The sequence below is a fragment of the Azolla caroliniana genome, unplaced genomic scaffold (assembly GCF_043228905.1).
Source record: "Azolla caroliniana isolate FFs.n. ecotype wild unplaced genomic scaffold, voAzoCaro1.0.p SCAF_4, whole genome shotgun sequence".
NCBI classification, from domain to species: Eukaryota; Viridiplantae; Streptophyta; class Polypodiopsida; order Salviniales; family Salviniaceae; genus Azolla; species Azolla caroliniana.
Genome location: NW_028230439.1, coordinates 9,989,891 through 10,015,528, shown reverse-complemented (window position 1 = coordinate 10,015,528; position 25,638 = coordinate 9,989,891). Strand labels below are relative to the sequence as shown.

Here is a 25,638-nt window from a genome sequence, read left to right as displayed (position 1 = left end):
GTCCCCCCCCCCCCCCCCCCCCCCCCCCCATTGTGTGTGAAAAAGGGAAGGAAGGAATAGAGTGGTGTAGCAGCATGATGGGTCGTGCACGCACGCAACTCACACGTTCACCCCCCCACCCCCCCCAACGAGCCTCCGGTTCGGGATATGAACCTCCGGCTCGGCAAACGAACCTCATCCCCGCCCCCCCCTTCGGTTTGGACGGCTCAGTCAGTCGGCTCCCCACACGAACCTCCGCCTCGGTTCCCCTCCTCAGGAAGCCTTCATCACCGGGTACGCTAAGCTCTTCGCGTTTTTGCAGAAACCTCCCCCTCCCCCTCCCCCTCCCCCTCCCCCCGTCTTCTCTTCTATCATTTCATTTTCTCATTTTTTTTGTTTGATCCTCTTTCTTCTTCCAAGACTCAAATCTATTAGTAGGCGGAGGAGGAGTCTTTCCCCTTCGCTTTGGGCAATGCACTTTGATCCCTTCCACCATCTCGTGCAGAGACAGAAGCAGCTTTCAGGTCAATCTTAACAGACTTTGTCTCATAAACATCCATTAAATTAGTTCATTTTAGTTTTGAACTCGACTTTTTAACATTCTCTTCTTCTTCTGCATACATACATTCATCAAATTTAGCTCCATTTTTTGAACTGGGGTTCTAAGGTAGTCGTATATACATGCGCTCAAGCACAGACACAGATACTTGCATTACATTGGCCCAAATTCTCAAATAGATTTTCAAACGAATCTTTCAAAAGCACAAAATACGGGTTCGTCATAAAGAATTAGAAGAGATATTTTCAGAACTATAAGAGTTGAATTTGTGTAGAAATGTTTTGGACCTCTTTTGTCACTTCATTTGCTGTTCACATCCTTCTAAGGCAGCTCACTTACTTACCATCATCACCTTAGAAAACTTGCATATTTATATATAATTACTGACTTCCGATATTTGTATAACTATGTTTATTGTGATCTTTACATACTTTCGATCAGATTTCGATCGGATCCACAGCAATGCACATGGAACATCACATGGATGTTATTGACGAGATGTACATAAGCTAATTGATGAATTTGTCTCTGAATTTACACAGTCTAATTAGAGACATAGATTAGATGGAAGTGATGAATTTGAACAGGCTGAATGAGTTACATATCAGAATGGCATTGATGAAATTGTACCTGGTTTTCCACAGTGAATTCAATACATTTTTAGATGTTATTGATGAATTTATACCTTATTATAGGCATCGTTTAACTTTCCACCATGGCCTTTCGTTGAACGGATACAATTTTAGATGGTGTATTTAGAACAGAAAATTCTAGATCCATTATTAATGAATCCCACTGGCAACAAAAAGGAAGATAGTTGGGGGCGTGAACTTGCAACACAAATATAGCTGAACCTTTGGGTTTCATAGGTAGTATTATTAGCTTTTTTAATTGAACTATTTAACCACATCCATGATGCTTTGTTTTGGGTTAGCTGATGCTTGCCAAACCTGTGATGCTAACTACATTTGGTCCGATGTTTAGGAAGGTAATCATGAAATGGGTGTCTCGGTTTAGAGACAAGGTAGTCTTGCCACAAGCTGAAACAGCAATTCTGGGCAATGGGGAGCCATTTGTTAATGGTTCTTATTCCAATTTGAGGTATTCAAGTGATTCTTGCAATGAGAGAATGTCCAGATCGACATTCTTGACTTTAGCATGAACTAAATGTGGTAGTATTCCCTTTCTGATAATATTTATTTTTTGTGTTATGCAGAAATGAGTCAGAATTGGAATTTAGAAGGTTGTGGGAGGAGTTTCGTGCACCTGCTTCTGAAATGGTATCTTATGTTCCACATCTAAAAGGCTTGCATGCTGTGGATTAAAAATTAAACCTGATTTCTTGAACGCGATTTTCCAGACTCTACAATGGGCTCTTTTATTGTATAGAAACTAAGTGCAATCAGTGGTAAGAGAAGTTAGGCAACTGAATCTGTTAGATACACTAGCTGACTTTTCAATTGAGATTCACCATGGAAACTATATGGTGAAAATCCCTTTATCTGCTACATACAGCAATATGCAATTTACCAAAATGCCTATGAGTAGAAACCTTGTCTTTATAGTGGTCTAACAAGAGCAATGTCATGTGAAGCCAAAACATTATCAGAAATTTGAGATCCCCACCTATGCGCTATGAGAAAACTTAGATGTAAATATTATAGGCAGATTTAGAGAATCATCACCGAGTTCCAGGATTCACAGCTTTTGACCTTGATGAGGAGATACTCTCGATTCTACAGAGACCCCAATGTAGGTCATTTTGGGCAGATTCCTGCATGTCTGCTTTGGTTGCTCCATTATTTATTCTCTCTTCCATTGTAACTTGTACTAAATAGATCCTCGTGCTCATGTTGCGTTCTATGGTTGCTTTTCCATGTACCACTTATATAATACCTGGTACATGTAAATTACACAGCAGATCTGACATGTAAAACACCTCGGTCATCTCTCCAAGTAGAAGGATCTTTTGAATTTCATCAAGTTTGGATATAATTCTATAATTTGAATATCAATTTAAGCAAAGCTCCATTGACGAAGTATATACTTCATATGGTTGGATAATCAAGTGCAAAAGGAATCATAGTTTGGTACTTTCCAGTTTCTGCTCTCTGAGTATTTCTTTTTGTATAGATTAGATATTACAAAGCATCAGGATTGGAACGTTTTTGGGTCTCATAAGTCTCTTTGGCAATGTAAAAGAGTTACTATTTCTTTCTTTCACGCTTTTTACACAAATCGCATGGATTTAACATTAGGCCTTCTTGCATGGATACACATCTACCTCATGCTGTGTGATGGGCAGGCAGGTCAGGAATTTGTCATATCAGTTAGAGGTTGAGATAGGCTGATATGCATGCAAACCCATGGAAGAACGGGTCTGTCGTTTATGCCATTGGGGAACTGGAAGTGGAAGAACACTATTTTTGGCCTATGTACGATTTTTTATGAAACAGGAGGGAAATACCATAGCCTCTTCAAACAAGGTTTGCCTCACTATGTGAGGTGATGGAATATGAATACCAATAGTGCTTGAGACTGAGCTTGCAAGAACTCCAGAGAAATGAGTCGTTGAAGGACAACAACCAGACAAGCTCATTGATTGCGAGCCGTCACAACTTTCTTTAGCTCCATGACACCTTCTCATGGTACAAATCCATCAAGGCCTACACTAATGGGGTCTTGACCAAGACACTTGTAGATTAGGCAATAGAAAATTTTCATGCTCATAGATCCCACTATTTGAACCATGGCTGCCATTGTTATCGATAGATGAAGGCCATTATTTCCTTGCACTAAAAGTGCTTCCTTCTCTTCTAAAATTGGTCCATGTTGGAAATCTTTTGAACGTAGAAGTTTCAGTCTATCTAAGTTTGGAATCTTAAGAGCTTAGCTAACGAAATTCTTTAGCTACTTATATCTAGTTATAGTTATTATGGGTTTGTTGTGCTCAAAGTTGAGATAAAATTTTAAGATCTAAACTCTCATTTGATCTCATTGGCCATGTTGGCCTCTTAAAAGATGTAAATATGTTTTAAAAGACGTTAACATATCTTTCTTTCTTCTTTCTCTTTCTAGCATTGATCTCTAGGAAGCCCAAACCTTATCATATGTTTTGGTATGGATAACTAGATAGTAGAAGCTGGTGGTATTTGTAATCATGATTTGCCCCATTGGAAAATTTCAACCTCCAAACATCATTAATGTATCTTTCTTTTTCTCTAAGAGCAAAGATGGGGGTTACCCCATTAATAATTGAGCCATTATTCCGATTAGTGACCAGTATCCAACTTTTTTGGGAGCTCCCTACATGAACGTACTCAAGGTTGGCACTTTTGTCATCAAAACAACTTGCTGAACATGGAGGTACTCATTGTTGGTATGCTGAAACCCCAAAATGGTTCAAGTCACACATAAATGCACGACCGCCATTCCAATATACCTTGGATTGTCCCCATATAAACATGACCAATGTGGAAAAGAATAGAGTGATCCAAATTGATGCTATCAAGTTGGAAAACAAAATAAACATGGATCAGCCCCACCACATCTCTTGTAGCAAGATGACCCACTATAAGACACTTTCTACACACATCAGAGGATGAGTTCATCACAGCCTCTCTTATATGGACATACATCTGCCCTATCCACCAGGAGTGTGATAGGGCAGTTGTGAACTTCTTCACATCATTTAGAAATTAAGGTAGGCAGATATGCATGAATACCTCTACAAGAAAGAAGAAAGAAAGATATGTAGTCAGATATGCATGAATACCTCTACAAGAAAGAAGAAAGAAAGATATATTAACGTCTTTTAAGAGGCCAAAATGGCTATAAGACCAAACAAGAGATTACATTGTAAGTGTTTCCTCATCATTGAGAACAACAAAGCAAAATAAAATAAATATTACTCAGTAAATATAACAGTAAATAAGATAAAAAGAGACGAGGGAATCTGGTTTTCGGCACATGTGAGATTCTCAAGTTAAATATATTATAACTTTTGTTTTCGAAAGATCCCTAGCATAGGTTGATCTAGAATGGAGATGTCTCCGAAGCAAGGGAAGCACTAACTCAACCTTATTTGAGGATATTTCATCCTTAAGGTATTGTGTCATGTCATCCTTGACATGGCTTGTTATGTCTTTCTGCATCTCTTCTAATAACTCAATCTTGAGAGAGGCATACAACTCTCTTTTCTGTTTCTCTATCTCTTTTTTCATTTCTTCTTTTAGTGCTCTTCCTATATCCTCACTGATAAATGTCAATATGGGATGCTGCTGTATGCGAGGATATAACATCATTATAGTAAGTGAATTCCCTGATGAAAATGATTCCCTACCAGATGCCTAACTGTTGTGGTAGATTACTAACGAGTTTAAAATCATCATTATATCATGTGACTCTCCCTTGTGAAAATGGTTCTCTAACAGATACTATTTATATTGGTAGATTAGTAATGAGTTTAAAACTGTCTTTTATTCTTTGCAGGAGAGGGATGAGGCTTTGGCAATGGCAGTTGATATCTTTTGTAAGCTAGCAAGACAAGCGGAAGATTCTACACTTCTTGTAAATTTGTAAGATTTCGGTGAAACAGACTTGGATATCATGAAATTCTCCATCATTTTTGTTTTTCTTCAAAGTTCTTTGTTATATTCCTTTTTAAAGTCTAAGAACCTGGAGAGTCTTATTTCAGTGTATGAGTGCAATATCAACTGGCACTATTGCATGGCCGTCCACTAGTATACATTAAGATTCTGGAAATTTCTATGCTACTTGCTTGTGGAACAGTAGATCTGGGTATCAGTTCGAGGATCCTCGGATTATTAGCCACTTATGGAACAGTAGATGCTTAAGATGTAATAAATATTGGGCAACATAGCTATTTTTGTCTCTTAGAGACCCTGTATTTTTCTTAGCTAGAGTTTGATCTGTCTACAGGGAGAAGTTAGATAGTACATACAAGGTATGTCTATATAAGGCTTATGCCAAGTTTGGGCTCTCCAAGGATTTGTGAAGGATGCCTGATGAAATTGGCTGCTAGATATTACTTTTTCTTGTTTGCTTTGCCCTATCCAGTCTTGAGCTTTGTCTCAGTAATGATGGGTTCTCTTTACAACAATATGGAAACCATGTTCAAGTTAACCTTAGTCTCGATAACTCTAGTCAACTTGTAATAACTCCAATCGTGGTTCTGTCTTTATTGTTCCATTTCTCACAATATATTATTTCCTACAGCAATGGTATGCACCCATGATTCAGAGTTCAATTAAGACTCATACCTGCAGTCATCCTGAGTTGTTACTGCATTATTCCTAATGTTATGCAATCTATGAAAATGATATCTTTTCATTTTCTTCTCAAATGTCAAGTTTGATTTTTTGTGTGCTTTTAGATGGTGAATAAAAAAGACAATGAGCTTTTTCCTCTATGGGTGTGAAAGTTTACAGTAGAGCTCTTCAACTGCTTGCCACATGAATTTCTGTTTAGTTTTTCTTTTCTTTTTGGCAGACTAGTTGATGCACGCATATTTTCATTTGTGGTGGCTAAAGCTCTAGTTACAGAAATCGAAAAACTAAAAAAACTGAGCTCAACTGGATGCTGTGATGTTGAAAAGATTTTGCATCTATTTATGGAGTCTTCAAAGGTAGTAATAATGCAGCATCCTTGTAAATTGTTATTTCAGTTTTTATGATAAGGTGGAACTGACATTACTCAATGGTGCAGGATGAGAGAAGTATTGGTGCAAATATGCTTTATGCCCTTGAAATCCTTGTATCTCCAGTAAGTATTTTTTTCTATTTGACAATGGCATTTATTTCTGTAGGTTGAAATGTTGCAAAATTAATCTGTTTTAACTGTGAATTCCAAATTACCTTGGCACAATATATTTTCTTGTTCATTGCAGAGGTCAGGTCCTCATTTGGGGCTCATGTGCCTATTACTGCAGCTTTGTAGTAGATTTTGTACAGGTGAATGGCACAAAGTTTTATAATCTATATTCGCAGGTTGCATTGGATGCAACACAAGTAGCGTTAAAAGACTTTTGGCTTACCAGGGCTATCATGAAAGTCAAGTGAATGAAATCTTTTAGCATCCCCGTTGGTTTGTATACCACATCATGGGACACACCCAATTGCTGGACTTGGTTAGAGCCAGGAGTTTCAGATAGATATCTTCAATTCAGATGTGGAATCCAACCTCATTCTGAATTCTCTCAGGAGAGAACTTACAGAAGATCAACTGCATAACGTTTGACTCATAGAGAGAGCTCTCTTACCTATCTTTCCTGATGATCTTACAATTTATTCCATCAAATGCAATACCTAGTCTCATTTACTTGGTTTGGTTCTAAAGGTATTGTTACTGATATCTCGGTCCACAGTCATCTGCTTACTCCTACACACAAGAACCATTCTTTAGCTGAGAATGTTGGTCAGTAATTGTTTACGCTGATAGTACACTGGATACATGTACTCAAGCTACTTGGCATACAACTAATTGTCCAGAGAGACAGTTGTGTATCTATGATTCAGAGATATTAAATCGATTGTTAATAGCTAAGTTGCTTACAAGAGGCACATTCCCATACATAACACGTGGAAGCCTTTTGTGTGGAGAATCCTTCAGTGTGTGGAGGGGTCATTATTCCTGTAGATAGCTATGGGCCTGGTTCGGTTTCTTTGCCTTGAAACCAAACCGAACCAAACCAAACCGTTTATGAACTCCCAAGCCACTTAAACCAAACCATTTAAAAAAATGTAAACCAAACCGTTTAGTGAAATGTTGATTGAAACCAAACCGAACCATTTCATCATAAATTTAAACCTAACTATTTAAGTTAAATTAATTAAAAACTTAAATAAATAAAAATACATTAAATTAAATAAGCATTTAAGTTAAATTAATTAGAAAATTAAATAAATAAAAATAAATTAAACTAAAAAACCTTTACATTAAATAAACATTTAAGGTAAGTAAATTAAATCAATAAAAAAACATTAACGAAACCATTAAGTTAATAAACTATTAAGAAAATAAAACAAAAGTCAATCAAAAACCAATAAACCATTAAATCAAACCACTTAAACCTATAAACCGATGTTTTAGAACCAAACTGAAGTAAAACCAAACCATTTAAATATATTGGAAATGATGAACCGTTAAACCATAGCTTAACAGTTTGGTTCGGTTTGAGCCAAAACCGAACCCATAGCTACTGGTGGATGGGTTTCTTGGTCCATTTCCATCTATTTCTTGTGGAATTATTCTTCCTAGGTTCTCTTTGTTTATATCTCTTCAGCAGATGGCCACAATTTGTGTTTCAACATACCTTGGTGCCTAAGTAATGATCTTGTTCTCTTGACAACTCTCATCATCAGGCAATTGTGCCTTCTCACTCAGGTGGACTAATTTTCTCTGGAGTTGCAATTCCAATGGATTTTCCTTTTATACTTCTTCCTCTTTTAGCCCACATATTTCGTTTTGCTAGTTTTACTTAAATGTTTGCTAGTTTTTACAGTTTTATACAAATATATCGCATTGTGTTCTCAGAGTTATGCCATTTGGTAATTTCAATGGGATCTACGTATAGCTGATATAAGCCTTGTTTAGAAAAACATATAATCTCTGGATTGCACAGAATATAGTACACAATTTTTATGCAGTAAAAAGAAACAGAAATAGACAATAATACTATTTCTTCATGTCTTTGGCTGCAGTCTTTTAATGTACAGCCACTGCTAGATGCAGGACTTCTTTCTTGCCTCGTGTGGGTTCTACACACTCTTTTGCAGAAACTGGTGAACGGAAAAGATGACAAATTGTTTCTTGATCCATTTTCAGAGCATGCGTATAAACTAATGGTTCTATTTCTGAACTCTTCCTAATTTATTGAATATTATGCTGTCAAGGTCAAATTTAAATGGATATATTCAATCCTCAATGCTTGCAAGGCATACACTAACACTTATTCAGTTTTAAAACACAACCCTGTATCTCATATGTTATTTCCTTGCCTTAGGGGAATTGACTTTTTTTTCTTCTATATTTTCTTGGCTAGGTGGAAGGATGTATGGTTCACATTATTAAGGCTCTTGCTCAACATCCAGGAGCAGCTCAAAGCTTGACCGATGATGATTCATTGCAGCTGTTGTTTGATGTTGTAGTCAAACCTAACATCCAATCTGCCAAGGATACCGACTCCATGAAGTTCTCTTTCTCTTGTGTTTATCTACATCAGCAAGCTCTACAGGTTCTTTCTTTCTTTCCCAATGAAGTGTAGGCTTGGGAGTTTCCAAATTCTAACCTCAAATGTACTGGCAGATTCTAGGACTCCTTCTCAGTACTGACAATGGCAGCTCAGCTCAATACATTCATAGGCATCAACTGGTGGGAAAAATTCACATGAGGATTATATTTGACAGATACTTCCTTTATTCACATGTACTTTGTGGTTATGAGTTTTTCAGATGCAAGTTCTTGTCAAGTATATACAAGAATTTGATAACAGAGTTCAAGATGCCGAGGTTGGTGTGGCTATTGTAGATGTTTTGCGAGAATGCGTAGAGCTTTCATACAGACCACGTAAGCCCATTTCAGTTTTGTGTCCTTTTCAAATTACTTGTATCGTTGTCTTCTTTTTTCTCCACGGGGTGTGATGGCAAATGATGAAAACCAATGGCGGGTGGGGGTGACAAGGATGGCCTAAACCACTAGACAGATCCCAGACCTGTTTATTTTCTAGATTTAAAAGAAGATCAACATTGTCTTTTGTTGCATGTGCAGAATCGTTGGTAAGGCTGAGGGATGATCTGCGTGAAACACAAGGGTATCGATGCCTTCTACAATTCGCTTTGAAAATTGCAGAAACATATAGTATCCCTGAAGATGACAGGGTAGGAGAGTCAGAAAAGTTTGCTAATGCTGTAGACAATAGTACCATAAGCCTTAGCACAGAAGAAAAAGCGAAAGACTCCAAGGGTACTTTGCCTCATGTTCTTACACAGTTATTAGATATATTAGTAGAATTTTCTCAAGTAGGGACATCAAAGGCCCAAAGCATTATTATGGGGGTTAAAAACATGGGATCAGAATCATCTGCTGCTGGCACTCATTCTTCTAATTTAGGCATTGATGGGAGGCATATGGATGGGAAAGTCAATGACACAGAGGCTGTGCAAGTTTTGCAGGATATTTTTCTAAAAGCTAATAATGTACAGCTACAGTCGGAAGTTCTGGATAGGCTGCTGCATATTTTTTCCAGCAATGTAGAAAATTATGGCCTATGTCAAAGATTACGTACCCTTCCCCTTCTCATTCAGAATATGCCTACCTTCCCTGAGATACTGCAAGAACGATTACTAAAGATTTTGGAATATGCTGTTATAGTGGTGAACTATATTCCAGAGCAAGAGCTGCTTTCTCTCTGCTGTTTATTTCAGCAACCTCTACCTGTTACTTTGTGTAGGAGTATCTTGTTGTTTTTTACTAAAGTGCTTTCATTTGACAAAGGGTACAACAAGATTCTTAGAGAAGCTGGAGCATTAGACGTCCTTACAGAAGATCTTAAGAAACTGGACACTTCATCGATGCTAGACTCCCAGATTCTTAAGTCTCAGGAAAGGATGTCAATCAATAAGGATGTAGCCAAAGAGAGAATCTTGAGGAGCCTGTCTTTTCATTCCAATGCAGGCATATCATCATATAAGGCACAACTCTTTGGTGAGGAGAGTACACTTGCTATTGCTTGGGATTGTTTGGTTGCAATGCTGAAAGGTTCCGAGGGGAATCAAATGGCTTTTAGAAGAGACAAAGGAGTTTCCTTAATACTTCCACTCTTAGCCCAGTCATGTCATCGTGGTGGTGTCATACGATTGCTAAACTGTCTTATCTGTGAAGATGTCAACCAGGTCAGTCTTGTTTTTATGGAGACCATTGAATATTGGATTGGTTTTCAACAAGTTCATAATTGGCAATCAATATCTGATAAAAAAACATGATTCCTAATTGACTAATAATCTATTTTGTTATATATGCAGTCCCATTCTGAAGAGTTTAGTGCACTTATTGAGATGGCAAAAAATGGAACTGCAAATCTTATAGGTCAACAAATCAAGGTGGACATGGAGACAAAGAGAGACATTTTGTGGGCCATTTTTCGGATACTCAGTGTAAATAATGCATGTACTGACGTGTTTGGTGCAACTACTGGTTTTGACCTGCTTTCCACAGTGTTACATAGCTTCCAAGGTCTTGATTTCAGTCTAAACACTCCCCTGGATGTGGTGAGAAAGAATAAATCTTGTCACATTGATGTCTTTGAGGCATTGATAAATGTAGTTAAAGCAGCAGTTTCAGGGAATGCTGTCAATAGAGGGAGGTTGCACAAAGTCATTTCCTCACAGGCTTTCAAAGAAGTCTTATGTGACACAGGTTTATTTTCCTTGGAACATGAAGAACTAGTTGCAGACCTGCTTCTAAGCCTAGCTGTAGAGAAAAAAGGTCCACCTGGAGAGCTTCTGATTTTGTGCCATCAGAGTGCACGTTCACATTCAGAATTAGATTGTACTGCAAAATATGGAGATTGTACAGTAGCTTCAATCAATGCACTTGAAACTGAACAGTCTACTGCAGATTGGTCTCACCTTGTATTAAATGCAGGTGCCATTATGGTGGTGCTAAGCTGTTTGAAATGCTTTTCATATCAGTTGCAGTTGAAAGTTTTGGGAGTGATAATGACGCTTGCAGAGGGTTCTACACAGAATCAAGACTCTATTACAGCTGCTGGTAAGTTAATTCTTTATCACATTGTATACATGCAGGTGCATAGGTAGAATAGCTAGGCATGCAAACCAAGGAACACCTATTATTTAAGATTTCACAGATATTTATACAATGGTGGCACTTAATTCAATTGATTCTACCACTCCATACTGCTCTATATGAATTTCTGAACATGCCTGTACAGAATTTTAGCAGTGATGGTTGGTCTACATCTATAAGTGTGGAAATGTTTATTATTTAATTGACTTATTATTGTTGCTATTTTTGCCAAGTCTCAAACTGTTAACATTTTCCACGTTCTTAGATGTACTTTTTCTCTCTTACCAGAGAGTCAGCAAAAATCTCTAGATGCTCTGCGTGCAATTCATGAAGATAAGGTCTGTGTGATAGTAAAAAGATGAAGATTTTGATGCTTAACATAACTCAGGCATAAGCAATTGTAGAAAATGCAGGGATCTTAGACTCTCACACAGCAATATCACTTAGAAAACATAAGGAAATATCTGTAGATTAGGGAAAATGAGCGCTGATTACAAAGATGTAGAATGGTTTATATAACCTGTTTCTGCAGGTAGGTGGAAACCCAACGGTCACTTTATTAGGTTCACACTATTATAACTATATTCACACCTAATAGCTACCTAACTAGGTTCATACTATTCTAAGTATGTTCACACCCAACAATTACTTAACCAGGTTCACACTATTATAACTATGTTCACACCAAAGCTTTCATAGGATACACATTAAGTGTAACAAACCCCCCAAAAGTAATGTGGTCATTATCCAGGTGTTTAGGGTTTAGGGTTTAGGGTTACTATCAGCCCAATCACTATCAGTGAAGGCTGTTAAAGTAGATGAATTTCCTTCTCCATAGAAGAGGCTGAAATCCATAGTGCCTTTGAGGTAACAGAAAACTCGCTTGGTTGCTTGCCAATGCTTTATTCTAGGGCTGTGCATAAACCTGCTTAATTGCGAAACAGCATATTGAATGTCAGGTCACGTGTTGCACAAAAATATCAAACAACCTACAGCTTGCTGGTATAAGAGTACATCAGTTGGTTCTCCTTTGTCTCGGTATGAGAATTTGAATCCTGCTTCTACAAGGGTGGAGATTTGCTTGTAGTCTTCAAACTTGAATCGTTGTAGGAGCTTCTCGATGTACTTTCATTGACTGAGAAAAATGCCCCCCTCAACAATAATAAATTGAATGCTGAGGTAGTAATGGAGATGACCAAGATCTGTAAGTTCAAATGTCTTACTAAGATCAGCTTTGAAATGGCTGTTTACAAAACTGAGTTGAAGAAGATGAGCATGGATCTTTGCATTCCACGCTCGAGGTACTCGCTTCAAGCCGTACAAAGCTTTAAGTAGCCTGCAAACTTTAGTTTATGTATCTTTAATTACAAAACCTGGAGGTTGAGCTACATAAACCTCTTCTTCTAAATCTCCATTTAAGGTGGTTTTAATGTCTAATTGGTGAACCTTCCATCCCTTAATTGCTGCTGCAGCAACTGTAGCTCTGATTGTAGTCATCTTTGAAGTCGGGGCGAAGGTTTATTCATAGTCTATCCCCTCTTTTTTGGAACAGCCGTTTGCCACAAGTCTTGCTTTAAAATGATCAATGCATCCATCCGCATTACGCTTGACTTTGTAAATCCACTTGGTGGCAATTGCTTTTCTACCTTTAGGTAAATCACATAACTCCCAAGTGTTGTTCTTGTAGATGGACCCAAGTTCTGATTTTATGGCTTCAACCCAATGGTCATGTGCTAATGCATCCTTAAGAGAGAGTGGTTCCTCATCACAAATTTCAGCGATAAGAGCATGATGCACATAATGCAGTTCATCTTGCTAAATAGTAGACCGGGTTTTACCCTGAAGAGGAAACTTGAGTTTGGTGTCCATAAGGGTGTTAATCAGCCATTTAGGAACTGTTCTTGCTTGCTGAGAAGAGGCTTGTTCTTCCTCCAATTCCATGTCACGATCATGTGGGTTAATGACCTGTAAGTCAGCATTATTATCAACAATGTTTGATTGCTCATTTTCAACCACATTGGGATGTTGCAAGAGATCAATTTGAGCATTGCTTGGCTGATCTACATCTTTGTTTGGAACATGTTGTTGCAGATGCAAAACCTGCACATTACCTCCATGAGGTTGGGTTATCGATCACCTTCAAACACAACATTTTGGAGCAATGGTAGCAAAGTATCAAATGCATCTGGTTGATCAAGAACTGGCTCTTTGGAGCAATCCACAAATGGTTGAGCTTCATTTTCAGCAAATATCACATCTCGGCTGATGATGATCTTACCAGTAGTGGGCTGAAACAACCGATAACCTTTGCTTTCTTTGCTGTAGCCAACAAAGATGCATTTTGTTGCTTTGTCTTGAAGCTTATGGCGCTACTGTGGTGTGGCACAAATGCATAAGCCAAGCTTCCAAATATTCTCATGTGTCCAACATTTGGCTTGTGACCAGTCTAAGCCTCATATGGAGTGATAGTTGTTATTGCTTTTGTGGGGCATCTATTCAAAACGTAGTTTGTACACATTACAGCTTCCAACCAAAACTTATGAGGTAGCTTCTTACCGTTGAGCATGCATCTTGCTATCACCATGAGAGATCTATTCTTTCTCTCAGCCAAACCATTTTGTTGTGGTGTGTATGGAGTGGTGCATTGATGGATAATACCTCTGTCCTTCAAGAAAACATTGAACTCTTGAGATATGTACTCACCCCCTCTATCGATGCGAAGAGTAATTCTTTGAAGCATGAAAAGACATTGGATTTCTCCTTCAAAGGATAAACCCAAGTGTGTCGGGTAGTATCATCAATGAATGTAAGAAAATAAAGATAACCTCCAATTGATGGTGTTCTCATTGGGCTGCATACATCACTATGTACAAGTTGAAGTTTGCGTGTTGCCAAAACATTTGCATCTTTTGGAAATGAAAACTTGTGCATCTTTCCTAGAATACATCCCTTACAAACATAATTAGATGGTACATGAATGGAAGGAAGATTGCGTACCATATCATGCTGCAGTTTTCTGTTGTTCGAACTTTCGTTGCTGTAGATGGAGAGGTTTGATGTCTTCTTAGGTGGGAAGAGATAAACAAAAAGATCTGTGTATGCCTATTTGGAAGGATAGGATAGAGAAAGTAACCTAAACCTGCTCTAATGCCATATGTAGAATTGCAGGGATCTTAGACTAACTCTCACACAACAAGATCACTTAGAAGACTTAAGGAAATATCTGTAGATTAGGGAAAACGAGCGCTGAATTCAAAGATGTAGAATGGTTTATATAACCAGTTTTTACAAGTAGGTGGAAATCCAACAGTCACTTTATTAGGTTCACATTATTATAACTATATTCACACCTAACAGCTACCTAACTAGGTTCATACTATTCTAAGTATGTTCACACCCAACAGTTACTTAACTAGGTTCACACTATTATAACTATGTTCACACCAAAGATTTCATAGGATACACATTAAGTGTAACAACAATTACGTTCAATCATCAGTTTCTATTTAACGGGTGGCGAGTTGAGTACACAAAGTCAATATTTATTGATAGCCACATTTACAGATCCCTATTTATCCTCGAAAGAGACATTCACACTCTAGAGTTTCTGAAGCTTTGGTGCCACTTGAGAGAGAATGTATTTATATATAGCGCCAAGGACCAAGTCTCCTCAATGCAGAAGAAAAATAGGAAGGCCACTAGTTATGAGAATCCCCCAAGCTAAGGACAAAACATCAGTACCATATAGACAGAAAGAGAATATATTTTTTTACTGTCCACAAGAGACCGATTATGATCTTTGAGATAGCTAGAACTGAGTTGGGATCAGCCCCACTAGTCACAGAGAAAGAAGAAAGATATATTAACATCTTTTAAGAGGCCAAAATAGCCTATAAGACCAAACAAGAGATTGCGTCTTAAGTGCTGTCTCATTTTTGAGAACAACAAATTAAAATTAAATAAATACTGCTAAGTAAACATATAAGTAAATAAGTAAAAGGAGACTAAAGAATCTTGTTTTCGGAACATGTAAGATTCTCAAGTCAGATATCAGATATATTGTCACTCTTGTCTTCAAAAGTTCTCTAGCATAGGTTGATCTAGAATGGAGAGGTCTCCGAAGCAATCGAAGCACTTGCAATGGTGGGAGATAATGGCCTTTATTTGTCGATGACAAGGGTGGTGAGATCGTGGTCCTTGTGGCCGGGGCCTACGTGCACAACAAATTGCCATTTCCCGATCTATGCCTTTGTTATGTCCTGGTCAGGAGCCCATTTGTGTAGCCCTTGATTGACTTGTATCATTAGTAGGAGCGATGGGGCTAAAGGCCAATTTAAAGAGGCAATGGTATCTCACTCTTATTTCATAAAAGATATGACAATAACAAACATAGTGTTCTTCGGATTCCACTCCTTGATAACACAATTGGCAAGTTCTTTCTTCTAGAGGTATCCATGCATAAGTGCCTACCTCAATCTCTAACTGATGTGATGAAGTTCACATCTGCCTTATCACACTGCGCAACGCTGTATGTCCCTATAAGATGGCCTGATGATGAATCCGTCCTCCGATGTGTGTAAAACGTATCTTGTATTGGGCCATTTTCGTACCAAGTGGTATTTTGGGGCTGATCCATGTTATCTTGTTTCCAAGTTAATAATATTAGTTCGGATCACTCTATTCATTTCCACTTTGGTCATATTTAGATGGGGACAATCCAAGCTATATTGGAACGATGGTTGTGCATTTATGATTATGCCATGTGACTCGAACCATTGCTGCTTTTCAGGATGCCAACAATGAATGTCTCTATGTTCAGACAATTGTCTTGATGACATAAGTGCCAACCTTGAGTACCTTTAAGGAGCTCCCAAAGATGTTGGATATAGGTGACTGCTCAGAATAGTGACTCGGTGATTATAAGGGCTGCTCCCATGTCTACCCAGATTATATCATGGGGCACCGATGCTTTGCTCCTTATTATGCAGGCAATCATTGACACTAAAGGTCTCTCTAAATCTTTCCAATAATTTGCCTTGTTAAGACTCAGTCCTCATGTTTCTACTCCATAGAGAAGAGTTGGTGTCACAAGTGTATCAAATAGACACAGTTTAGTTTGTGGCTCTTGGAACTGCAAATGTGCGCATTATCTTTCGAGAGCAGCAAGGGTTGCATATCCATGAGAAAGTCAAGCACAAGAAGCTTACCACACCCTGTAAATGTTACTCCTAGGTATGTGTAGGAGTGTGTGTATGCCACCCTTCCCGCTCCCAAGAAGTGTTCTTGTTCTGATCTTGGTACCCATGCTTGGCTGGTGTTAAGCACCATCACTTTAATTTATCCATGTTTATTGACAAACCTTTGTCTGTCCAAAATAGTTTCAAGGAATTTAGATATCTTTGTAGTCCCTCCAGTGAGTCGGAAATCAGCACATCATCAGCATATAGTAATATTTGTATAGCTATACCCGTTAGGCATGCGCTAGAACTCCCAAATCTCTCTACGTAATGTGATACCTCATCTATAGACCGAAGAGAGTGAGTGAAAGTGGGAATCCTTATTTCACTCCGATTGTGCTAGCCACCGCCTTTGACAAACCATTGGGAGACTGCACTTTTCCCGACATGAATTCATACAGTGCATAGATTCCCCAATTGCATATCTGTAGGGATAGCAAGGACTTCTAGCTGTTGCATAAGCCAAGCATGTGACGCAGTGTCAAAGGCTTTTTGGAAATCCACCTCTGGCTTAACAGCAGTAATTTCACTCTCTGCCCACATACTCAATGCTGACTCTAGGATCGAGCCATATAGTTTAGCCAAGTAATGGGCAATCATGATTGTCCTATGGTTGCTTGGCATCATGGAGTCTCCACTCTTGAGGATTGGCACAATGGTATGTTCTGTCCATCTAGTAGGGAAACCTTCATACATGGCTCTATTAAAGATGTGAATTATCCAGTCGCTGCTTTCCACAGTTGGCGCTTTCCTCATGTATGTAGTTGGCAGGTGGATGTGAAACTCTTTTCTAAGATTATTCTCCGACAGTATTAAACAATATTTCCTCTTAAAAGATGATCTTTCTTTCTTTCCTAATACAGACTTAATCAGGGAAGCACACATCCACGCACTCAAATTTACTATGCCGTCCTGATGCAATCTTCTGGAGTAAAATATTTGAAGTTAACACAATGACTTTTATCTTACTGAATTTCTCACTGATTCTATTCTCATGTCAAATACACATTAGACATTTTGTTATTTTTATCTAAGCTTCTCGAGGAGAGTTCCTCTGCTTTGTGACATTCATCTCTTCAGAACATTTAATATACTTTCCTTGTAAGCTATAGGTCTGGATTTGAACTGTGCACCTATGCCAATTTCAAAAACTAGAAGGTTTTTCTGAATGGGTCCTTGAAAGAAAGAAAGAAAGATATATTAATGTCTTTTAAGAGGCCAAAATGGCCTATAAGACCAAATAAGAGATTACATCTTAAGTGTTGTCTCATCTTTGAGAACAAATCAAAATAAAATAAATATTACACAGTAAATAACATGAAAAGAAAATTAATGAGGGAATCTGGTTTTTGACACATGTGAGATCCTCAAGTTAGGTATATTGTAGCTTTTGTCTTCGAAAGATCTCTAGCATAGGTCGATCCAGAATGGAAATGTCTCCGAAGCGAGGGAAGCACCTACGATGGCAGGAGATAATGGCTTTTATCTGTCAATGACAAGGGTGTCGAGGTCGTGGTCCATGGGGCCGAGGCCTACGTGCACGGCAAATTGCCATTGCCCGAACATAGAAACACATAAACCAGCTATATAGGGGAACATCTGCATTGGTCCTATTTGATTGAGCTTCTGCATAAAAGCTCTCACCTCATCATGATTACAGTTGAGTTGTATACGAATGCATAGAGGAGAATTTTAGTATTCATACTAATGTTTGTTGCCATAGGATGTGTTAGTTTATTGTTGGAGATTGCTGATACAATGGATGGAGATATGCCAATGCTGGAACATATCCTAAACATTGTGGAAATCCTTGGCTCATATAGGTATCCTCAAGCGTATATGTACCTATTTGCATGAGTTTCTACATAATCTATTTTCCTGTTTCTAATCCTTCAAAACTTCAACATGATCATTTTTGCAGATTGTCTGCATCTGAGCTAAGAACTTTGGCAAAGTGGGTATGGTTGGGGAGAGATGCATCAAAGAAGGAATTTGGGCAAAAAACTCTTCATTCCATCAAGAAGCTGATTCAGCGACAGAATATGGCTTCTGAAAACAGCTTTCTAGTACCCTTTATGGAGATGTCACCGGGTCGAAATGGATATGCCTGCATGGCAATTTCACTCGGTGAAAGGGCTTGGCCACCCCCGGCAGGATATTCATTTTCTTGTTGGATACGGTACAAAGGTTTCCTGAAAACGAAGCATAATATGACAGATGTCTTATCGATTTCTAAGAAACGTCATTCAAAGTATAGAGCAGGTGCATCTGAAAGGGAATATGCTAAAATCAGGATTTTTTCAGTAGGCTCTGCAGAGGAGAAGAGCCAAGTGTATGCTGACTTGTATATGGACGATTCTGGAAGTTTAGTTCTGGCAACAGGTAATTCTAATATACTGGCTTTCAACGGAGTTTACCTTGAAGAAGGTGTCTGGCACCACATAGTGGTGGTGCAGAATAAGCCCAATGCTCTGACTGGTTTATTTCAATCCAGTGCTGCTTGCCTCTATGTAAATGGGCGACTCCGACAAGCTGGAAAACTTGCATACTCAGCATCACCAGTTAGAAAAACACTTCAGGCAACAATTGGGGCACATCCAACTGAAGTTGAGATATTGCCAGTGCTTTGGAGTCTTGGTTCATGTTATCTGTTTGAAGAAGTCCTTCCGGCACCATCAGTATTTCTGATGTATGCTTTAGGAAGGAGTTACCGTGGTCTTTTTCAGGACACTGACTTACTGAGGTTCATACCATATGAGGCTTGTGGTGGGGATAACTTGGCAACTTTTGAAGCATTGGAAGTAGAGCTAGCACTTGGTGCTTCTAATCAGAAGGTGGAAACTACTCGAAGAAGAAATCCAAGTAGAACAGAGGGAAGTGGCGTTGTTTGGGACCTAGACAGACTAGCAATTTTTGCAGCACAACTTGCTAGTAAGAAACTGGTTTTTTGCTTTGATGGAACTTCCATTGATGCAAGGGGCTCAGGGTCTCAAGCTGTTGTGAATCTAGTTGATCCATTATCAGCTGCTGCTTCACCATCTGGTGGTGCGTGAAAGCTGTTTCTATTAATTTATCATCAATTGCTTCCCACTACTTTACTCAAATGTTTTGGGCTAACAGAATTTTAGACTGCTTTTTGTTCAGGCATACCGCGTATCGCAAGATTGTATGGTGATATCAGCATATACCAGCCATTTAGCATCGGTGAAAATATCAGTAAAATTGGTGGGGTTGTAGTAATATTGGCTCTTATTGAAGCTGCTGCAAGCAAAGAGATGTTGCATGTAGCAATTTCTTTGCTGACTAGTGCTCTTCATTGGAGCCCTCACAATGTTCAAGATATGTCAGTTAGTAAAGGCTATCATCTCCTTGCTTTATTTCTTCGTCGCCATATGTGTTTTTTTGATATGCAGGACCTTGATATGCTCTTTAAGATTGCTGTGTGTGAAGCCTCCTCTGTCAACATATCTGATGTACTAGTTTCAGATTCTTCCATTAATTCTATGACCCTTAGCTCTTCTACATTTTCTGATAATGTGAAGAATCCACTTCTATCCAATGTAAGTGGAGATGCAGTTTCTCCTATTGAATCCCAGATAGATACTACAGATTATTTTCAGCAAGAGATAATGAGCCATGTCTCAGACGTAGAGGCAATTGATCTTCCCACAGAAATATCAAAGAGCCTTCTTCTTTTCAACTCAGAGATGATGGAGTACGTTCTTCTAGACTGGACTCTGTGGGTTGCTGCTCCTGTCACAGTTCAGGTTGCTTTACTTGGTTTCATTGAGAGTCTTGTGTCAATGCATAGATATAGAAACCACAATCTGACAATGCTACGGCGTATCAATATCATACAACACCTACTGGTTACTTTGCAGCGAGGTGATGTGGAGATCCCTATCTTGGAAAAGTTAGTGGTTCTCTTGGGAATTCTATTGGAAGATGGCTTTCTTGCATCTGAACTTAAGAGTGTGGTTGATTTTGTGGTGATGACATTTGAGCCCCTAGAAATAAGACAGAGGTCTGCTATACCGAGGGAACCTATGGGAATGCAAGTTATAGTCCGCAACATGCTACTTGAAATGCTTATTGATCTTCAAGTAACTATTTCTTCCGAAGATATATTAGAGCGATGGCACAAAATTGTGTCTTCAAAGCTAATCACATTTCTTCTCGATGAGGCTGTTCACCCTACAACCATGCGCTGGGTCATGACCTTGCTTGGGGTATGCCTATCTTCTTCAACAACCTTTGCAACAAAGTTCTCTAGTAGTGGTGGTTTTCAAGGGCTTGTACAAGTTCTTCCCATTTTTTTTGACTGCCCAGAAGTGTATTACATTGTTTTCTGTCTTATATTTGGTAAACCCGTTTACCCAAGGCAACCAGAAGTGAGAATGCTTGACTTTCTTGCTCTAATGCCAGATAATGGAAGTTCTCAAGAGCTAGTGTTCACTGACCTTCTGGAAACAATCATAACCATGTCAAAAGCAGCTTTTGATAGAGTAACTTTACAATTGCAATTAGCGGATGAGATGGGGGATCAGATGCAGATAAACTTTTCACTTGATGAGAAATTTAGAGGTCTTGTAGATACCACAGAAGAACTACAGGGCGAAGCATTATTGCATAAAACCTACGCAGCAAGATTTCTTAGTGGTGAGGTGGCTGCTCCTGAAGTAGTAACATCAATTTTACGCTATATGGTAGATCTTGCAAAGATGTGTCAGCATTTCTCAAGTGCACTTCGGCGACAAGAAATTTTGGATAGCTGTACAGATCTTTATTTTTCAGCAATCAGGTATGATTTCCTTCTTCAATGAGCTAGGTATTAATTGCGATCAGTGGGATTTCATTGTATTCTAGTTCCACATTTCTTCTTCGTAAGTTGATATTATTGGATCAGGTCTGCATATGTTATACAATGTTCCAAGCATGAGGAAGTGAGGGAACTTTCAAATTGCGCGGATTTAGATGATGCTATGAGCTCCAATATCGCATCTTCAGATTTTACTTCCAAGCAACTAGTTTCGCATTCATCTCGTCAAGTGCAAGAGGTCAGGTGCTTGACTGTGAAGGACACTGTTATGAGCATTACACGATCGATTTCAGGCTCCAAAGAATCAAACAATAGTCCAAACTTGGAGGATGACAGCATTCATTCAGAAGATGTTGTATGTGCTTTGAATATCTTTCCTTTGGACAGTGTTGACCATTTGGTCGTGCTCGCAGCTGTTTCAACACCTGCTGACAATGAGGAGCATGTAGAAAAAAATATTCCATCTCCAACTGTGGAGACTGAATATAACGGTTCTCCTTTTGTATTATCTCCAAACTCAACTATTTCAGAAGCATCTCGTATGCTAACAGCCAACAAACATGTAGATTCAATGTCTATCAGTCCTTTTGATCGTTCACTGTCACGGATAAGAAGATCAACATATAGTGAAACCAATGTAGGTACTGCTTCTCTGACTTCACTGTCCACACGCTCTACATGCACTACTAGTTTCCATTCTGATATCTACTACAAACTAAGTGCAACGGATGCTGCAAGTGCAACTGAAGAAGAAATTCCAGAGAAAAGCATCCTGAAAATAAAGCCAGAGTTCCTCTTGAAGCTAGATTCTTTAGGTTCAGGTGGTGGTCCTTGCTCTGCAGCGGCCGTTTCTGTGCTAGATTTGGTTGCTGAGGTGCTTGCAGATGGTTTATGCGATCAAGTGAAGGCCGTGCCCCTTGTAGAAGCAGTCCTGGAAGCAGCACCATTATTTATTGCTGCTGATAGTGTGCTCTGTTTCCAAGGTTTGTGCTTAAGTCGTTTGGTTGGGTTTTTTGAGCGCAGGTTGTTACGTGATGAGGAAGAAGTGAACAAAAGATTAGATAAGGCTAAATGGTCTGCAAACTTGGAGGCTTTTAGTGTTCTACTGGTAGATCGTGTCTATATGGGTGCTTTTGCTGAACCTGGATCAGTACTCAAGGTTTTAGAGTTTTTATTGTCAATGTTACAACTTGCTAACAAAGACAGGAAATTGGAAGCAACAGTTAGTGGGAAGGGATTTCTATCAAGGAACAAGGGAGGGGCTCGGCAAGTTGAATCATATGTGCTAGGATTATTTAAAAGCATGAACCGCATGATTATGTATTGCTTCACACCATCATTTCTAACTGCTGTTGGAGAAGATGAATTCATCTCTTCTTGTTTAGCAGGAACTGAATACAGTAGGCCAGAAGATGGAGATGGAATATTTCTATCATGTAACATAGATATATGTACCGTGCTCCAATTGGTTATTGCCCACAGGCAACTGATATTTTGTGCAGTTAATATGGACACTGATCTAATCTGCTGTCTCTGTGTCAACAGCATAACAATGCTGTGGGACACAAGGCCATCTGTTCGTACTCATGCTGTGGAGATTATGAGATGTTTGATAGCCTTCCGATCTCCTGCTTTGGAAGAACTACTAATTGTAAGGCCGAGCCAAGGTGAACCTTTGGATATCCTGCATGGTGGACTGGATAGGCTGTTATCTAAAGACTTGGCTCAGTTTTATGTGTGGTTCAGAAATTCCAGAGAGGTAATTTCGAAAGTTCTGGAGCAGTGTGCTTCGATAATGTGGATGAAATATGTTGCAAGTTCTGCAAAACTTCCAGGAGTCTGGATGAATTTTGGCGAAAGTAGACGAAAACGTGAAATGTCACGAAGGCTCCGGAAAATATCAAAGGTTGAAGACCACCATTGGAACCAGATGAATGAAAGACGCTATGCTCTTGATGTGGTAAGGGATGCAATGTCAACAGAACTCAGAGTTTTGAGACAGGACAAGTATGGTTGGGTTCTTCATGCAGAAAGTGAATGGGAGGTACACGTTCAACATCTTGCACATGAATGTGGGGCATTACCAATGCTGAAGGTTACATCAAAGGAAGAACTGGACTGGGAACTCTGTACAACTGAAGGTCCATATCGTATGCGCAAAAAATTTGTGCGCTGTAAAGTAAAGATTGATTTGTTCTTTACTAACAAACCCCAGTTACTCTTGGAATCTGCACAGGATGACAAATTAAATACTGCACTGAATGATGTCAAATGGGATGTCATGGATCCTGATTATGACTCGTTTTTTCATCTCTTCTCGGTTGGTAATACAAACCAAAACATGCCAAGTTATAGTAATAAAGACTTGTTAGAAGGCTTGGAGGATGAAGAAGAGGATAATAAAGGAAGAGAGGATAGTAGCACATCTTCCTCAGTGCTACTATCCTCTTCCCAAAAGCTTGACAGAAGTAACAGTGTTTTTTCTGCTCAAACCAGTAATGTTGGAGACTTTTCAGTTTCTTGTCAAAGCTCTCCAAGACAAGAAGACTTCGATAAAGATGTTCCTGATGATGGTGAATACCTGATTAGGCCATTTCTAGAGCCTGGGGAGAAGGTAAGGTACCGATACAACTGTGAAAGAGTTGTTGGGCTCGAAAAGAAAGACGGATTGTTTCTCATTGGAGAAATGTGTTTGTACATTATAGAAAATTTTTACATTAACGATACAGGGCACATCTGTGAGAAAGTTAGTGAGGATGAAATGTCTGTGATTGATCAAGCACTCGGAGTGAAATATAACTCAACTGCTGCCTCATTTCAAGACCTAAAGCCAAGTAGTTCTTGGAAAGAAACTTCAAGTGAATGGTTAGGGGCTCGAGCTTGGGCATACAGTGGAGGTGCTTGGGGGAGAGAAAAATCTCGAAGTGTTAGTCATATGGTGCATCCTTGGCACATGTGGAAATTGGACAGTATTCATGAACTTCTGAAGCGGCGTTACCAGCTTCGACCTGTTGCAATTGAACTTTTCAGCATGGATGGTTGCAATGACTTGCTTGTGTTCCACAAAAATGAGCGAGACGAAGTTTTCAAAAATCTTCTTGGAATGAATCTTCCAAGAAACATCATGTATGCACATGATCTCGTTATTCTCACGTCATCATGAATAGCATCTTCTTATGTACTGTCTTGCATTGTGTAGGTTGGATACTACAATTTCTGTGGCAGCAAAGCAAGAGAATGGTGAAGGAGGTCGGTTATTCAAGATGATGGCTAAATCATTCAGCAAACGGTGGCAGAACGGTGAAATCAGCAACTTCCAATACTTGATGCATTTGAACACTCTTGCAGGACGCGGATATAATGATCTCACACAATATCCAGTTTTTCCCTGGGTCTTAGCCGATTATGACAGTGAGCATCTAAATCTTGATGATCCAAGAAGTTTTCGCCGATTAGACAAACCAATGGGAGCTTTAACTGCTGAAAGGGAAGAGGATTTTAGAAAAAGGTATAGTTAGCTAAATGATCAGAACTTAGTTTTTCTTCCCAACAGGTACTAAATATCAGTGCTGTCAATGAGCAGGTATGATAGCTGGGATGATCCTGAAATACCAAGCTTCCACTATGGATCACATTATTCAAGTGCAGGAATAGTGCTATTTTATCTTATTAGAGTACCACCTTTCAGTATGGAGAGCAAAAATTTGCAAGGAGGCCAATTTGATCATGCAGATCGTCTTTTCAGCAGTATAAAAGACACATGGTTAAGTGCAAGTCACACAAACACCGCAGACGTTAAGGAACTTATCCCTGAGTTCTTCTACTTGCCAGAAATGCTGGAGAATCCCTTTGATTTAGATTTTGGGTGCAAACAATCGGGTGACAAGGTACACCCTGAACAATATAAATCGAAAGTAATGAAGTATTTGTACCGTGGACATTAGTGAAAAATGTGAGGCAACTCAATAATATAGTGTTCATTTGTCACATACCCGTATAAAATTCATTACAATTAATCATAGGCTTCTTCTTGCATTATTTCATATCAGTGCCTGTATCCTATTAACATGTTTTGAGTGTTTTATTTATAACGAGAAGTATAATCAAATGTCATAGTAAGGCCTTGAAACCATAATGAGGTGTTTCATTAGTGGATGTGAGATTTTTGCTGTCTGAAGGTCCATATTTTTCATGAATAAAAATTCACCCTTTTATACAGT

The 25,638-nt window shown here is 38.9% G+C and overlaps 1 protein-coding gene across 2 annotated transcripts in view; it reads left to right on the top strand.

Annotated features, from left to right (window-relative positions):
• Positions 1-382: 382 nt before the first annotated feature.
• LOC147865053 (protein SPIRRIG-like) overlaps positions 383-25,638 on the top strand; it is a 28,613-nt gene continuing 3,357 nt past the window's right edge. Inside the window, exons 1-19 of one of the 2 annotated variants that reach the window (XM_087317783.1) lie at positions 383-503; positions 1,285-1,407; positions 1,523-1,639; positions 1,755-1,818; positions 5,030-5,115; positions 6,050-6,185; positions 6,266-6,322; positions 8,260-8,403; positions 8,601-8,792; positions 8,864-8,929; positions 9,010-9,124; positions 9,326-10,449; positions 10,579-11,326; positions 18,323-18,422; positions 18,521-19,644; positions 19,744-21,400; positions 21,506-24,544; positions 24,618-24,926; positions 25,002-25,305. In XM_087317783.1, the coding sequence (XP_087173909.1) occupies positions 1,533-1,639; positions 1,755-1,818; positions 5,030-5,115; positions 6,050-6,185; positions 6,266-6,322; positions 8,260-8,403; positions 8,601-8,792; positions 8,864-8,929; positions 9,010-9,124; positions 9,326-10,449; positions 10,579-11,326; positions 18,323-18,422; positions 18,521-19,644; positions 19,744-21,400; positions 21,506-24,544; positions 24,618-24,926; positions 25,002-25,305 (9,372 nt within the window). In that variant the 5' untranslated portion in view covers positions 383-503; positions 1,285-1,407; positions 1,523-1,532. Of the gene's footprint in view, positions 504-1,268; positions 1,408-1,522; positions 1,640-1,754; positions 1,819-5,029; positions 5,116-6,049; positions 6,186-6,265; positions 6,323-8,259; positions 8,404-8,600; positions 8,793-8,863; positions 8,930-9,009; positions 9,125-9,325; positions 10,450-10,578; positions 11,327-18,322; positions 18,423-18,520; positions 19,645-19,743; positions 21,401-21,505; positions 24,545-24,617; positions 24,927-25,001; positions 25,306-25,638 lie in introns of those variants that run through there. The other variant, XM_087317784.1, reaches the window with a different exon arrangement.